This window comes from Pristiophorus japonicus, unplaced genomic scaffold (assembly GCF_044704955.1).
Source record: "Pristiophorus japonicus isolate sPriJap1 unplaced genomic scaffold, sPriJap1.hap1 HAP1_SCAFFOLD_608, whole genome shotgun sequence".
NCBI classification, from domain to species: Eukaryota; Metazoa; Chordata; class Chondrichthyes; family Pristiophoridae; genus Pristiophorus; species Pristiophorus japonicus.
In genome coordinates this window covers 46971-64505 of record NW_027254518.1, presented here as the reverse complement: position 1 = coordinate 64505, position 17535 = coordinate 46971, and the positions used below count along the sequence as shown (strand labels likewise).

Genomic DNA, 17535 nt, shown 5'->3' with positions numbered 1-17535 from the left:
GGCTTCAAGGGGATATAGACAGGCTAAGTGAATGGGCCAGAACATGGCAAATGGAATATAATGTGGAGAAATGTGAAGTTATCCACTTTGGTGGGAAAAATAGAAAAGCAGAGTATTTTTTAAATGGTGAGAGATTGGGAAATGTTGGTGTTCAGAGGGACCTGGGTGTCCTTTTACACGAATCACTGAAAGTTAACATGCAGGTACAGCAAGCAATTAAGAAAGCAAATGGTATGTTGGCCTTTATTACATGAGGATTTGAGTACAAGAGTAAAGATGTCTTACTGCAATTATATCGGGCCCTGGTGAGACCACACCTGGAGTATTGTGTACAGTTTTGGTCTCCTTACCTAAGGAAGGATATACTTGCCATTGAGGGTGTTGCATATCTGTAAAGCATCCTTTCCCATGTTCCGCCACCAGGGAGCGCATCCCCTGAAGTCCCAAGGGATCCCAGCATCCCTTGGGAGCACTGTATATAAGCTGGCCCCTAAGGTCTGTTCCTCACTCTGGAGTGTCTTAATAAAGACTGAGGTCACTGTTACTTTAACCTCCCTGTGTGCTGTCTCAACTGTGTTAGGAACACAACAGAGGGAGTGCAACGAAGGTTCACCAGACTGGTTCCTGGGATGGAGTATTGTCCTATGAAGAGGGATTGAGTAGACCAGGCCTATATATTCTCTAGAGTTTAGAAGAATGAGAGGTGATCTCATTAAAACATACAAAATTCCTCCAGGGCTTGACAGGGCAGATGCAGGGTGGATGTTTCCTGGGGCTGGGGAGTCTAGAACCAGGGGTCACAGTCTCAGGATAAGGGGTCGGCCATTTAGGACTGAGATGAGGAGAAATTTCTTCACTCAGAGGGTGGTGAATCTTTGGAATTCTGTACTCCAGAGGGCTGTGGAGGCTCAGTCTTTGAGTATAGTCAAGACAGAGATCATTAGATTTTTGGATATTAAGGGAATTGAGGGATATGGGGATAGTGCAGGAAAGTGGAGTTGAAGTTGATGATCAGCCATGATCTTATTGAATGGCGGAGCAGGCTCGAGGGGCCGAATGGCCTACTCCTGTTTCTATTTCTCGTGTTCTTATGTTATCAGCAGGTAGCAGCAGCAGTGCGGAAAGGGCTAGACAAAGTTACATTAAAACTTAAATGATTGAATAGAAGATCAGAGACACAGCAGCTGAGCCTCACTGTTGAGTCAAGTGGAGAAGCTTAGTCTTGATGGCAGAGAAGTCCCAGATTTTAGGAACCAAATTTGAGCAAAGACCCAGTGCTCAGTAATGGAAACAATGAGCAGGCCTAGTGGGGGATGGGGGGGTCGGGGGAAGGGCAGGATTGGGGGGAAGGGAGAAGGGCAGGGTCGGGGGGGGTCCGGGGAAGGACAGGGTCAGGGGGTCGGGGGAAGGGAGAAGGGCAGGGTCGAGGGAGTCGGGGGGGTGAGGGGAAGGGCAGTGTCAGGGGGGTCGGGGGAAGGGAAAAGGGTGGGGTCGGGGGAAGGGGAAGGGCGGGGTCGAGGGCGGGGTCAGGGGGAAGGGGGAAGGGCAGGGTCGAGAGCAGGGCAGGGTCGGGGGAGTCGGGAGGCTGAGGGGAAGGGCAGTGTCAGGGGGGAAGGGGGGAGGGCGGGGCAGGGTCGGGGGGGTCGGGGGAAGGGGAAGGGTGGGGTCGAGGGCGGGGCAGGGTCGGGGGTAGGGGGAAGGGCAGGGTCGAGGAGTCGGGGGGCTGAGGGGAAGGGCAGTGTCAGGGGGGTCGGGGGGGAAGGGCGAGGGCGGGGCAGGGTCGGGGGAAGGGCGGCGGGGTCGAGGGCAGGGTCGGGGAAGGGCAGGGTGGGCGGGGTCGGGGCAAGGGCAGGGTCGGGGGAAGGGCAGGGTTGGGGGAAGGGCAGGGTCGGGGGAAGGGCGGTGTCGGGGAAGGGCAGCGTGGGGGGGTCGGGGGGTGGGCAGGGTCGGGGGGCAGGGTCAGGGGTGGGCAGGGTCTGGGAGGGTCGGGGGAAGAGCAGGGTCAGGGGGGTGGGTGATGGACCCAGGTAACTTTAAACGTGTAGCTTTATCTTGTTAAGGCATCCAATATTGGGGTCAGGGAAAATGAAACAGTGGAAGAGAGGAGATTGGGAGGGAAAGGATGGCCAAGGAGAGAGTTGCACAGCAGTGGTGCTCCCGGGGGGCTGCCAACCCAGGAGCTGTCTTGACAGTAAGAGAGAGAGAAAGACAAGAGAGAGAAGGATATTCAGGGGAGAGAGAGAAGGATATACAGGAGAAGAGAGAGAAGGATATACAGGAGAGAGAAAGAGAGGGACATGAAAGAGAGAGAGGGACGTGGAATCCTACAATAGTAAAGCACAGAAGGAGGACATTCAGTCCATCGGAGAACGATAGTCAGTCCCACTCCCGCTCTTTCCCCATATCCCTGCAATTCTTTTTCATTCACGTATTTATCCAGTTCCTTTTGAAAGCTGCTATTGACTCTGTATCCACCGCCCTATCAGTGAGTTCCAAATTCACTCCTTATGTAAAAAGGTTTTTCCTCATGTCGCCCCTGGTTCTTTTGCCAATCACATTAAATCTGTGCCCTCTGGTTATCGATTCTTTAGTCATTATCTAAACCCCTCATGATTTTGAACACCTCGATCAAATCACCTCTTTGCTTTCTCTGCTCTAAGGAGAACAACCCCAGCTTCTCCAGAATATCCATGTCACTTTAATCCCTCACCCCTGGAACCATTCCAGTAAATCTCTCCTGTACCCTCTCCAAAACCTTCACGTCCTTCCTGTAGTGTGGGGCTCAGAATTCAACACAGTAATCCGGCTGGGGCTGAACTAGTGTTTGATACAGGTTTACCATAACCTCCTGGCTTTTGTGCTCTGGGCCTCCATTTTTAAAGCCCAGGATCGACACGTTTTATTAACTGCTTTGTTAACCTGTCCTGCCACCTTTACAGATTTGTGCACAAACACCCCAGGTCTCTCTGTTCTTGCACCCCTTTTAGAATTGTACCATTTCGCTTGTATTCTCTCTCCTCATTCCTCCTACCAAAATGTATCACCTCATACTTCTCTGCGTTGAATTTCATCTGCCATGTGTCTGCCAGCTTCCTATGTCTCCTTGACCTCTATTACTCACTATCTTCCTCACTGTTTACTACACTTCAAAGTTTCGTGTCATCTGCAAATTTTGAAACTGTGTCCTGTACGCCTAAGTCCCTTTCATCCCACAGCATATCGCCGAACTTCACTCCCCAAATCATTGGGGGTGGGTGTGCAGACTCCAGTGACCCTCCCCTTTAAGGGCTGGAAGGCACCTTCATCAATGCTCACTCCCCATTACACAATATCTCATATTCGTTATCGCCTGGTGCCTAACGCAACTCACCAAGGCCATTGGCGTCTGATTTAGCGCTCCCCTGCATTCTTTAAGCGCTGAGACTGAATTAGTGGGCAGCGAGATTGATTAGCGCCTGGCGATAAACTTCCAACTTCTCAAAGCTTAACGCCCCAACCAGGAAAATACCAAATTTCTAGCCCACATCTTCCATTATCACTATTCTATAGTTCTTGCATCTCTCAATAATTTCTATTGTCAAACGGCACCTCTACCTCCTTCCTGCTATTTGGTTCAGCGTAATATCTCCTTTACTGTTTCTCAACTCCAACCAAATGGGTTTTGGGAGAGAAATTCAGGAACTTTGGGGCGTTAAGTTTTAAAAGTTGAAAAAATTAGCACCAGCTGCTAATATTTTACAACTCTAAAAAAAAATGACAGGATGGGCTCTGGGAAGGAAGTGGAGCGCTCCAGCTCCCTCCTGCAGCACGACAGGACGCAGGCAGGGCGGAGGGTGTGCAGCACTGCCGTGTTCCGAGGCTCCTTCTCTCCCTTAAAGGGACGGGCCGTCGCTGCAGGCTCTGCACTGAGGCCAGTGAGCTGGTCCCTGACAGCAGCCTCGATCCAGCCCCATCAGCCCCACGCACTCCCGCGATCCGGCCACGATAAGAGATAAGAGAGAGAGAGACATGTAGGAGAGAGTAAGAGGGACATACATGAGAGAGAAATATATATAGAGAAAGAGAAGGATGTACAGGAGAGAGAAGGATATGCAGGCAAGAGAGAGAGAATAATGGAATCATAGAATGATGCAGTAGCAAAGGAGGCCATTTGGCCCATCATGCTCTTTGGTAGAGCTCTCCAATGATTCCCCTCCCCCGCTCTTTCCCCATGGTCCTGTAAATGTTTTCCTTTCACGTATTTATCCAATTCCCTTTTGAAAGTCACTATTAAACCTGCTCCCACCGCCCTTTCAGGCAGCGCGTTCCAGATCACAACAACTCGCTGTGTAAAAAAACGCTTCCTCACGTCACCTCTGGTTCTTTTGCCAATCTCCTTAAACCTGTGTCCTCTGGTGACCAACCCTCCTGCCACTGGAAACCATTTCTCCTGATTTACTCTATTAAAATCTTTCATGATTTTGAACACCTCTATCAAATCGCCTCATAACCTTCTCTGCTCTGAGGAGAACAACCCCAGCTTCTCCAGTCTCTCCACGTGACTGAAGTCCCTCATCCCTGGAATCCTTCCAGTAAATATTTTCTGCACCCTCCCCAAGGCCTTGGCACCTTCCTAAAGTGGGGCCCAGAATACAACACAGTACTCCAGCTGAGGCCTAACCAGTGTTTTAGAAAGGTTTACATAACTTCCTTTTATACTCTATCTCTCTATTTATAAAGCTTTTTATGTTTTATATGTTTTATATGTTTTTTTTAACAGCCTTCTCACCCTTCAATGATTGGTGCACTTTTACCCCCAGGTCTCTCACTTCCTGCACCCCCTTTAGAATTGTACAATTTAGTTTACATTGCTTCTCATTCTTCCTACAAAAATGCACCGCTTCACACTTATCTGCATTAAATTGCACCTGCAACATGCCCGCCCATGTCACCAGTCTGTCTATGTCCTCCTGAAGTCTGTACCATCCGCTTCACTGTTCACTACATTTCCGAGTTTTGTGTCATTTTGCAAACTGAAATTATGCCCTGTGCAGCCAAGTCCAGATCATTAATATGTATCAAAAAGAGCAGTGGTCCTAATACCGCCCCCTGGGAAACACCATTGCATACGTTTCTCCAGTCTGAAAAACAACCCTTCATCACTTTCCTCTCCCTCTCCAACTGTGTATCCATGCTGCCACTGCCCCTTTAATTCCCATCGGCTTTAAATTTGCTAACAAGCCGAGTATGTGGTACTTTGTCAAACGCCTTTTGAAAGTCCATATACACAACGTCAGCTGTACTTCCCTCATCAACCCTTTCTTTTAATTCATTAAAGAACTCGATCAACTTAATCAAATATGATTTGCCTTTAACAAATCCTTGCTGACTTTCATTTATTACCCCATACTTTTCCAAATGCCACTGAACATTGCCCCCAATTATTGTCTCTATAAGTTTCCCGACATTAGACTGACTGGCCTGTAGTTGCCGGGATTGCCCCCCTCCCCCTTTTTTAAACATCTCTAACATTGGCAATTCTCCCGATCTCTCGCACCACCCCCATATCCAAGGAGGGTTGGAGGATTGTGGCCAAATTCCACCCTTACTTCCCTCAGTAATCGAGGATAACTTTTCTACTTTGAGTACGACCAACCTTTGAAGTGCATCCACGTTATCTGTTTTATCCAATCCAATATCAGTACTGCTTCTTCCTTTACTGCTGCATTGACAGAATGCTTGTTCTCAAATGATGATAGATGCAAAGTACTCATTTTGTACCTCAGTCTCTGCCTCCACAAGAAGATCTCCTTTTTGGTCCTTAATCGGCCCCACCCTTACTTTGACTACCCTTTTAGTATTTATACATTTATAAAAGACTTTTGAATTCTCTTTTATGTTAAGCATTAATCTATTCTCATACTCTCTCTTTGCCTCTCTTATTCTTTTCTTTTAGCTCACCTCTATATTCAGCTTGGTTCTGAACTGTATTATTAAGCTTACAATTGTTACAAGTCTTTTTCTGTCTCATTTTCACCCCTATATCTTGAGTCATCCAGGGAGCTCTAGCTTTGGATGCCCTTCCTTTCCCCCTCAAAGGAATGTGTCCACTCTGTACTCGAACCATCTCTTATTTGAAGGCCTCGCATTGCTCAGTTACAGTTTTGCCATCAATCTTTGATTTCAATCCACCTAGGCCAGATCCCTTTTCAACTCTCTGAAGTTAGCCCTCCCCCAGCTAAGTATTTTTACGCTTGATTGTATCTTGTCCTTTCTATAACTATTCTGAAGCTAATGATATGATCATTGTTTCCCCCAAATGCTCCCCCACTGAAACATACTCCACTTTCCCCAGTTCATTCCCCAGAACTAGATCCCGCACTGCTCCCTCCCTCATTGGGCTGGAAACACACTGATCAAGTATTCTCTGTACACATTTCAGGAATTCCTCCCTCTCTTTGCCCTTTACACTGTAACTATTCCCGTCTATATTAGGATAATTGATGTCCCTCATTATCACTACTCTGTAGATCTTGCACCTTTCTGTAACGTTGCTTGTGAATGTATTCCTCTATCCCCTCCTCACTGTTTGGTGGCCTACAGTATACACCCAGTAGCCTAATAGCTCAATTGTTCCTTAATTCTAACCAAGTACATTCTGTCTTTGACCTCTCAACTACACCATCCCTCTCCAGTGCTACAATAGTTTCTTTCATCAGTACTGCCACCCCTCTTTTTTTCCTTCCTTATCTTTCCTGAATATCTTGTACCCAGAAATATTAAGTTCCCAATCCTCCCCTTCTTTGAGCCAGGTCTCTGTTAATGCCACTATATCACAGTCCCATGTGGTGACTTGTGTCTGCAGCTCACCAACTTTATTTACCGTGCTGCGTGCATTTATGTACAGGCACTCCAGACCAATCTCAGACTGCTTCGCATTTGCCCCTGTTTGGTGCCTCCCATTTCTGAACCATTCTTTACTCTAATGGCCTCTCCCACTTCTCTGTGCACCTTGTTTCTCCTGTCTTAGGTTTCATCCAGGTGCCCAGCCCCCTGCCAAATTACTTTAAACCCTCCCCCACAGCGCTAGTTAAACTTCCCGTGAGGACATTGATCCCAGTTGTGTTGAGGTGCAAGCCGCCCACCTTGACAGGTCCGTCCTGCCCCAGAACTGGTCCCAATGCCCCAAGAATCTGAAGCCCTCCCTCCTGCACCATTTCCCCAGACACGTATTAACCTGTTTGAGCGTACTATCAGGGCTTGTTCTCCTTAGAACAGAGAAGATGGAGAGGAGATTTAATAGAGGTGTTCAAAATCATGAGGGGTCTGGACAGAGTCATCATCATTATCATCATCATAGGCAGTCCCTCGGAATCGAGAGACATGCTTCTATTCTTAAAATGAGTCTGGAGTTGTTCAGGTCCCAGGTTCCAGGTCCCAAACTTCATGTTAGAGGAGTGGAAGATGCCTGTGCATGAGTTCCTTTAATGTGGGGTGGCCGCTGCACACAGGCTACCACACGGGCTTAGCTGAGCAAGGTCTTGGTCCAGTGGCAAGGGGGTCCAAGATAACTGAAGACCAGGCACTTCAGTTTGGGCCTAGTTGCCTACGGTGAGATATTGGCTGCAGGCTCAGCGCTGAGTAGCGCCCTTGATGGTAGGTGGACCGAGGCCTGGCTGGGGGCAGGCATTGGGAGAGTCAGTGGCTCACTGGGGTTCAGGGTGGGAGGTCAGGGGGGTCACAGCCATGGAACTCACCACGTGTTGGAGGAGGAGCAGAGGCCAGGTCACCAGTGGGGAAGGAGAGCTCCAGTCGTACTGGACAGAGTAGATAGAGATAAACTGTTCTCATCGGCAGAAGGTTCGAGAACCAGAGAACACAGATTTAAGGTGATTGCCAAAAGAACCAAAGGCGACATGAGGAAAAGCTTTTTTATGCAGCGAGTGGTTAGGATTTGGAATGCGTTGCCTGAGAGGGTAAACCAGGAACTGAGCAGAGAGCATCAGCCGTATTGGAGAATAAGGCAGAGGTTAATTGATGTAGATTGAGATCAGTTTCAGCTGGAGAATGGAGTAAAGAGAGAGGAGGACTTTAAACTACAGCGCAGTGATACTGCTGCCGTATTGAAGTGCGTGATACGATGATTATCCATTTCTTTTTGTGATGAACAGATCTCTCACCTGTTGGTGGTGAAGCCTGAGGAACGTTTCACAGCGGATCAGGCCCTGGCACACCCATTCTTCCAACAGTACGTGGTGGAGGAGGTTCGCTATTTCAGTCCCTACAGGAAGTTTAAGGTAAAGTTTGAGGCGATAACGGCAGAGCATGTTCACCATCAGCAGCACCCAAAATCAGCAGAGCTAGTGCCAGACTGCAGCCTGTAAATTGCCAATGACCTCCCATTGACTCAGGTAACAGATTGGAACTCTGAGGACCAATGACCCCGAACACCCATGCCCAATCACAAGAGACGTTCATAAATGAAATAAAAAACAAACTTACATTTCTACAGCTCCTTTCACATCATCAGGGTGTCTCAAGGCACCTTCACAGCCAGTGAAGTACTTTTGATGTGAAGTCACTGTTGTAATGTAACCACCGTGTAGGTAGATGAACTCGCTCACCTTGACAACGCGTGTGAGATCATTAAACTTCTTCCTGCACTACTCCTGGCATTGACCTCCGCACTACTTCTTCTCATCGCCTGAGCAAGTACCTGAAGGCCGTCCTGCCGATGTTCCCTGTCATTTTGTTTTGTTCCGCACAGCCCCAGGGGCTGCATCAGCCATTCAAAATACCGCCCATGCACGGTTTTTCTCATTGTAATGCCGGCAAACCTGCTGCACGGGGTCCCTGGAGCGCTGAGCAACCATGCAGCCGAGCGGTTTACAGGGAACATTGCCTCCTGCCCCCTTGCAGATACAGGATGTCTCACCTCCCTTTCACCTCTCCCGCGAAGACTTCCACTGCGGTGTCTGAAAATCTTGGTGCCCGCTCTCTCGCATGTTCAGCCATTGCTCAAGGTATCAGCACCAATTCAGATTTCTAATGACTCCCAACATTTCTTGCAGCCACAATGTACCTTCCCTTTAAGAGGTGCAGGCTGCCTTTAAGTAGTGCTAGCCAATTGCGATATCCCTGCTGCTGCGTGCAGCCAATGAACAGGGCAGGCAGTGCTGGCGGCACACAGCAATCGTGGAAAGCAGCAGGCAGCACGAATTTACCTCGCTACCCACAACGCACTAAACGGGCGCTGGTTAATTGTGCATCGCAGTCCCCACCCCCGCTTTCCGGGTTTAGCCAATTTCCCCCCCCCTCCCCCCCCCGCCCCTGTGCAGTGTGGAGGATTGAAGGAGGTGCAGAGAGGGAGGGATTGAAGGAGGTGCAGAGATAGCCTCATCATGGGGTTTTGAAAGAGGTGGCTATAGTGTGATACTGAATGCATTGGTTGTCATCTTCCAGAATTCCATAGATTCTAGAACGGTTCCCGCAGATTGGAAGGTAGCAAATGTAACCCCGTTATTTAAGAAAGGAGGGGGAGAGAAAACAGGAATCTACAGACCAGTTAGCCAGACATCAGTAGTCGGGAAAATGCTAGAATCTATTATTGAAGACATGATAACAGGACACGTAGAAAATAATAATAGGATTGGGCAGAGTCAACACGGTTTTATGAAAGGGAAATCATGTTTGACAAATCTGTTAAGAGTTTTTTGAGGTTGTAACTAGCAGAATAGATAAGGGGGGAACCAGTGGATGTGGTGTATTTGGATTTTCAGAAGACATTCGATAAGGTGCCACACAAGAGGTTATTGAACAAAATTAGGGCTCATAGGATTGGGGATAATATACTAGCATGGATTGAGGATTGGTTAATGGACAGAAATCAGAGAGTAGGAATAAACGTGCCATTTTTGGGTTGGCAGGCTGTAACTGGTGGGGTGCTAATGAATAGGCAAGAACATGGCAAATGGAATATAATGTGGAGAAATGTGAAGTTATCCACTTTGGTAGGAAAATAGAAAAGCAGAGTATTTTTTAAACGGTGAGAGATTGGGAAATGTTGGTGTTCAGAGGGACCTAGGTGTCCCTGTACAGGAATCACTGAAAGTTAACATGCAGGTACAGCAAGCAATTAAGAAAGCAAATGGTATGTTGGCCTTTTATCACAAGAGGATTTGAGTATAAGAATAAAGACTTCTTACTACAATTATATAGGGCCCTGGTGAGACTGCACCTGGAGTATTGTGTACAGTTTTGGTCTCCTTACCTAAGGAAGGATATACTTGCCATTGAGGGAGTGCAACGAAGGTTCACCAGACTGATTCCTGGGATGGGGGGATTGACCTATGAGGAGAGATTGAGTACACTAGGCCGATATTCTCTAGATTTTAGAAGAATGAGAGGTGATCTCATTGAAACATACACAATTCTTACAGGGCTTGACAGGGTAGATGCACGGAGGATGTTTCCTCTGTCTGGGGAGTCTAGAACCAGGGATCACAGTCTCAGAATAAGTGGTCGGCCATTTAGGACTGAGATGAGGAGAAACTTCTTCACTCAGAGGGTGGTGAATCTTTGGAATTCTCTACCCCAGAGGGCTGTGGAGGCTCAGTCTTTGAGTATATTCAAGACAGAGATCGTTAGATTTTTGGATACTAAGGGAATCGAGGGATATGGGGATCGGGCAGCAAGTGGAGTTGAGGTAGAAGATCAGCCATGATCTCATTGAATGGTGGAGCAGGCTCGAGGGGCCGAATGGCCGACTCCTGCTCCTATTTCTTATGTTAATTTGTTCTTATGAATGGAGGGATGGAAGGAGATGCAGAGAATGGAGGGGTTTTGTGTAGTATGTCGAGGGATAACTATTCTGGATTCTTGGATTCTGTTTTCTAGACTATCATCTGGACTGTCCTGGCCTCAGTTCGCATTTATTACAATTACCGCCGAGCGAAGCCCGTCACCAAGCAGGTTCTGATTCGAGACCCTTACGCTATTAAGGGGATTCGTAAAGTGATCGATGGCTGTGCCTTTAAGGTGTACGGACACTGGGTGAAGAAAGGTTTGCAGCAGAACCGAGCAGCCTTGTTTGAGAATTCTCCAAAAGCCGTCCTGTTTTCTCTGAGCTCAGACTTCGATGGTGCATCTGAATATCCGGTGGAATAGATACACTTCATTTATTGCTAATAGTTTAGCGTAACCATCGTGAGTCTCTGGCAATAACCTCTGACCCCCGCTTCCCTCTTTGGGTTCTGTAACCTTATCAATACCAATCGCTAATTTGATGCTTATAGAAAGCCAGCACCAGTGTGACCCCAGCAACACGATTATATCCAGGGCAGCCATGTGTGAGGAGCTGAGTGTTCGGTGCAGAGCTGGGTATCAGTGTGGGTCCTTGCCTTTATGATGGTGTTCCAGTGGTACTGTGCTCACAGTGCCTGCTCTATCTCATCAATGCAAACTGACAGCCACTACACAGGTCGACCTCCCCTCCCCCCGCCCTTTCTAACTCAACTCTCCCATCCTAAGGGCCCTCTCCCTGCCCCTGGCCACACCAACTAACTCCCACTCTGGCCTCTTGTGCTTCCCCACTCCCATCGCTCCACCATTGGCGGCCGTGCCTTCAGCCATCGAGGCCACAACTCTGCAGTTCCCTCCTGGAACCTCTCCTCCTCTCTTCCCTCCTTTCAGACTCTGCTGAAAACCTACCTCTTTGACCAAGCCTTTAGTCACCCCTCTGAATATGATCTTCTTTGACTCGGTATCAATTTTTTGTCTGATTGCGTTTCTGTGAAGCACCTTGGGACATTTTTCTATGTTAAAGGCGTTATATAAATGCAAGTTGTTGCAGACTTTTTCAATAGCTCCCTTTTCTTTTTTTCTCCAATGCTCCCTTTATATATCCCTATTTTCCTCTCTTGGCCTCACTCTTGTTTAATCGTCCACTCCTCCATTTCTGGTGAGCTTTTGCCCTTTCCCCCAGTTACCTCTCATTTTTTCTAGACATATTTTTTTCTGGGACATAGAAACATAGAAAATAGGTGCAGGAGTAGGCCATTCGGCCCTTCGAGCCTGTGCCGCCATTCAATGAGTTCATGGCTGACCCTCACTTTAATTTTAGACGCTCTCGATCCATGCTCTGTTTCAGTCCCATTCTGCTCCGTGTGTGTAACATTAAAAACGCCTTATTCTCAACTCAACCACTTAAAATCTGTGCTAAAATGGAGACTCATTACTCACGTGGCAAAGTTAAATGCAAGTAAGCAACTGCCAGGGAAATGTTGGTGCTTTGGGCTTTTACTAAACGCTAAAAGATTTGTTGTCGGAAAATCCGAGTTTGCATTTGGAAACATCTCAAAGTAAACAGCAGCTTTCGGTTTATAATCCCACAAAAAGTGAAAAGCTGCACATACTCAGCAGGTCAGTCAGCGTCCTGGAGAGAAACAGACAGGTGGGGGTTACAGCCAGTGGCCCTCACCCCATCACAGCACTGGATGGTAAACAGAGCCTGCTGCAAAGTAAAACATTGCATGAGACTGCTAGATAATATAAAAGGCCTGCCAGATAAAGTCAGGATGTCCAGGAGTGTCCTGGAACGACAGACTGACTTCTTGCTGAGACGTACTTTGCCTTTGAGTCTGTGAAGGTAGTTCGCCTTTAAACAGAACAGTGCAGCAAGGAACCAAGGAGAAAGCCCACTGATGTGCAGGGGATGGATAGGGTCTGCCCTTTGGTGCACGATTCGTGCTTTCATTGCATGGCCTCTATGGCTGGCTGTTTGTATGGAGTGCAGCCTCTTCCTGTTCAGACCCGAATAAACAGAAAAATAAACCAATTTTGAGGCTGTGTGGAGTCTTTCTAATATTTCTTCTCGCTTACTAAGGTGATATATATCTGTATGCGTGATTCTCTGTGCGTGTGTTTGTATGCGTGCGATGATCTGTGTGACTGTGTGTGTGCCTTATTTTTATTCATTCACGGGTCATTTGAGATGTTTGGGGTGAATGAGTGCATTTTCTTCATTCTAGGGATGTGAGCGTCGCTGGTAAGGCTAGCGTTTATTGCCGATCCCTAGTTGCCCTTGAGAAGGTGGTGGTGAGCCGCCTTCTTGAACCGCTGCAGTCTGTGTGGTGAAGGTGCTCCCACAGTGCTGTTAGGGAGGGAGTTCCAGGATTTTGACCCAGCGACGAAGGAACGGCAATATATTTCCAAGTCAGGATGGTGTGTGACTTGTGAGGGGAACATGGAGATGGTGGTGTTCCCATGTGCCTGCTGCCCTGGTCCTTCTAGGTGGTAGAGGTCACAGGTTTGGGAGGTGCTGCCAAAGAAGCCTTGGTGAATTGCTGCAGTGCATCTTGTAGATGGTGCGTCACTGGTGGAGGGAGTGAATGTTGAAGGTGGTGGATGGGGTGCCAATCAAGCGGGCTGCTTTGTCCTGGATGGTTTCTTGAGTGTTGTTGGAGCTGCACTCATCCAGGCAAGTGGAGAGTATTCCATCACACTCCTGACTTATGCCTTGTAGATGGTGGAAAAGCTTTGGGGAGTCAGAAGGTGAGACACTCGCCTGGTGACCCCCAGGATGTTGATGGTGGGGGATTCGGCGATGGTAATGCCGTTGAATGTAAAGGGGCGGTGGTTAGACTCTTGCTTGTTGGAGATGGTCATTGCCTGGCACTTGTGTGGTGCAAATGTTACTTGCCACTTATCAGCCCAAGCCTGAATGTCGTCCAGGTCTTGCTGCATGTGGGCATGGACTGCTTCATTATCTGAGGAGTTGTGAATGGAACTGAACACTGTGCAATCATCAGCAAACATCCCCACTCTGTGCTTCCATCTACACTGCTTACAATGCCACCTGTCGTCGCCAAACATCCTTATGATGGAGGGAAGGTCAGTGATGAAGCAGCTGAAGATGGTTGGGCCTAGGACACTGCCCTGAGGAACTCCTGCAGCGATGTCCTGAGGCTGGGATGATTGACCTCCAACAACCACAATCCATCTTTTGTGTTAGGTATGAGTCCAGCCAGTGGAGAGTTTTCTGCCGATTCCCATTGACTTTAATTTTACTAGGGCTCCTTGATGCCACACTCGGTCAAATGCTGCCTTGGTGACTCTCATCGTACCTCTAGAATTCAGCTTATTTGTCCATGTTTGGACCATGACTGTATTGAGTCATGGAGCCAAGTGATCCTGGCGGAACCCAGAGACTGTTAGCTAAAGTTAAAGCTCATGCAATTGAGGGCGAATTATTGACCTGGTTCGGAGATTGCCTGAGCGGCAGGAGACAAAGAATAGGCACTCTAATTGGCAGGATGTGACGAGTTGTGTCCACAAGGATCTGTGTTGAGGCGTCAAATATTCACTATTTATTAACGACATGATGGGATAGAGAGATGCATTTACAAGTTTGGCGACGACAGGTGGCATTGTAAGCAGTGTAGATGGAAGCACAGAGTTATAAAAGAGATATTCATAGATTAAGTGAATGGGCAAAACTGTAGCAAATGGATTTCAATATCGGTAAATGTGAGATCATCCATTTTGGACCTTAAAAGGATAGAACATGGTACTTTCTAAATGGTAAAAAGCTCAAAACAGTGGAGGTCCAAAGATACTTAAGGGTCCCTGTACACAGATCATTAAATTGTCAGGACAAGTAATCAATAATCAAAAAGGCTAATGGAATGCTGGCCTTTATATCTAGCGGACTAGAATACAAGGGGGTAGAAGTTATGCTACAGCTGTACAAAGCCCTGGTTAGACCACACCTGGAGCACTGTGAGCAGTTCTGGGCACCACACCTGAGGGAGGATATATTGGCCTTGGAGGGAGTGTAGCGTGGGTTTACCAGAATGGTACCCGGACTCCAAGGATTAAGTTACGAGGAGAGATAAGAACATAAGAATTAAAGCAGGAATAGACCATATGGCCTCTCGAGCCTGCTCCACCATTCAATAAGATCATGGCTGATCATCGACCTCAAATCCACTTTCCTGCCCGATCTCCATATCCCTTGATTCCCCTAGAGTCCAAAATCCTACCTATCTCAGCCTTGAATATACTGTGCATCCACAGCCCTTTGGGGTAGAGAATTACAAAGATTCACAACCCTCTGAGTGAAGAAATTCCTCCTAAACTCGGTCTTAAATGACCTGAGACTGTGACCCCTGGGTCTAGACTCTCTAGCCAAGGGAAACAAACTCTCAGCATCTGCCCTGTCACTCCCCCTCAAAATCTTCTATATTTCAATGAGATCACCTCTCATTCTTCTAATTTCCAGAGAATATAGGCCCAATCTACACAATCTCTCTTCATAGGGCAACCCTCTCATCTGAGGAATTAACCTGGTGCACCAGGTATGGTCTCAGCAAAGCCCTGTACAATTGTAACAAGTCTTCCTTGCTCCAACCCCCGGCATTAAAGGCTGACATACCATTTGCCTTCCTAATTGCTTGCTGTACCTGCATGCTAAAGCTCCGTGTTTCCTGTATGAGGACAGTTTCTCACCACTTAAAAAATATTCTGTTTTTCTATTCGTCCTACCAAAGTGAATAACCTCACAATTTCCAAAATTATACTCCATCTGCCACCTCATTGCCCACTCTATATCCCTTTGCAGGCTCTTTGGGGCCTCATCACAGCTTACTGTCCCACCTAGCTTTGTATCATCAGCAAACTTGGATACATTGCACTCAGTCCCTTCATCTAAGCCATTAATTTAAATTGTAAATAGCTGAGGCCCCAGCACTGATCCCTGCGGCACCCCACTAGTTACAGCCTGCCAACCGGAAAATGACCACTTTAGCCCTACTCTCCATTTTCCATAATACCCCCAATCCCATGAGCCCTTGCCTTGCATAACAACCTTAAATGTGGCACCTGATTGAATGCCTTTTGGAAATCCAAATGCACTACATCCACTGGGTGGGGTAGAAATTCAGCGCTGCCCAAAACGGGTCGCACCTACAGCTTCTGATGTGTTTTCCCCGCCGCGGTGGGTGAGGTAGCCTCCTGCGCGTAATTCAGCTCTTTGGCATTTATTTTGGAGCGGGCCGGAAGTCGGTCATACTGGGGGTGGAAGTGCGGTGGTGAGCACTCCAGAGGGGCGGAAGTGGAGGCGGAACCGAGTCTCCGTCGCTGTCAGTCATCAGCAGCGGCCTGGCACCCAAGAGGGTTGCCAAGTTGCCTGTTGGCGGCCCGGACGAACCCGGGGGGGGGGGCATAATTGTCGGACCGACCTGGCAGTCGGCCGACAAAAAAAAATGGAGGCCGCAGCAGTGCGCCCTCCCCTTGAATGGCCGCCGCACTGCCGCGCCACACACACACTGAAAGCAAAGTGCACCAACAGAAACAGCTGTCAGGGGCATGGCTCGGTGGCCCAGATTTTTGTAGCGCTCTTTGATGACGCACATAGAACGGTCGGCAGCAGTGGGGCGGAAGTGGGGACCGCTGGAAAAATCAACTCGGTGAATTTTGCTGATGGCGGCCATTGGGTGCAAATTGGCCGCCACTCTCCGACAGTAGGAAAGTTCCCTTTTATCTACCTTGCTAGTTACGTCCTCAAGAAACTCTCTTAAACACTGTTTCCCTTGCATAAAACCATGTTGACTCTGCCTAATCATGTTAGGATTTTCGAAATGCCCTGTTATCACTTCCTGAATAAAGGGTTCCAGCATTTTCCCGACAACTGATATCAGGCTTAACTGGCCTGTAGTTCCCTGTTTTCTCTCTCCCTCCTTTCTTGAATAGCGGAATTATATTTGCTATCTTCCAATCGCTGGGATCGTTCTAGAATCTAGGAATTTTGGAAGATCATGAAAATGCATCCACTATTGCTGCAGCCACCTCTTTTAGAACCCTAGGATATAGGCAGTTGGGGGGATTTGTCAGCTTGTAGTCCCATTTGTTACGCAAGTACTTTTTTTTTGACTGATCTTAAGTTCCTCACTTTTATTAGCACCTAGATTTCTCACCATTTCAGGTTTGCTTTTTGTGTCTTCTAACTGTGAAGACAGATGCAAAATATTTGTTTAAAGTCTCTGCCATTTCCTTATTCCCTATTATAATTTCACTTGTCTCAGCCTCTAAGAAACCAACGCTTACCTTTGCTACTCTCTTCCTTTTTACAGACTTGTAGAAGCTCGTACAATCTGGTTTTATATTTCTTGCTTGTTTTCTCTCATATTCTATTTTCTTCCTTTTTATCAATTTTTTGGTCACCCTTTGCTGGTTTCTAAAGCTCTCTCAATCCTCAGGCTTATGACTATTCTTCACAATATTATAAGCCTCTTCTTTTAATCTAATACTATCCTTAACTTATTTAGTTAACCACAGATGGACCACTTTTCCCATGAAGATTTTATTTCTCAATGGAATGTATATTTGTTGAGAATTTTGGAATATTTATTTAAATGTTTGCTACTCCTTATCTACTGTCATACCTTTTAATCTAATTTCCCAATCTACCTTAGCCAATTCGCCTCTCATATCTGTGTAATTGGCTTCAAGTTTTAGGGCTAGAACCTCCACATTTGTGCTTATCACCCCAAAATGGCT

General features: G+C 47.4%; 1 protein-coding gene across 1 annotated transcript in view; it reads left to right on the top strand.

Moving 5' to 3' along the window:
- Nucleotides 1-12814, top strand: part of LOC139255441 (phosphorylase b kinase gamma catalytic chain, skeletal muscle/heart isoform-like) — a 111916-nt gene extending 99102 nt beyond the window's left edge. Inside the window, exons 9-10 of the mRNA XM_070873921.1 lie at nucleotides 8151-8276; nucleotides 10876-12814. Of these exons, the coding sequence (XP_070730022.1) occupies nucleotides 8151-8276; nucleotides 10876-11145 (396 nt within the window). The 3' untranslated portion in view covers nucleotides 11146-12814. The remainder of the gene's footprint in view (nucleotides 1-8150; nucleotides 8277-10875) is intronic.
- The last annotated feature ends 4721 nt before the right edge of the window (nucleotides 12815-17535 follow it).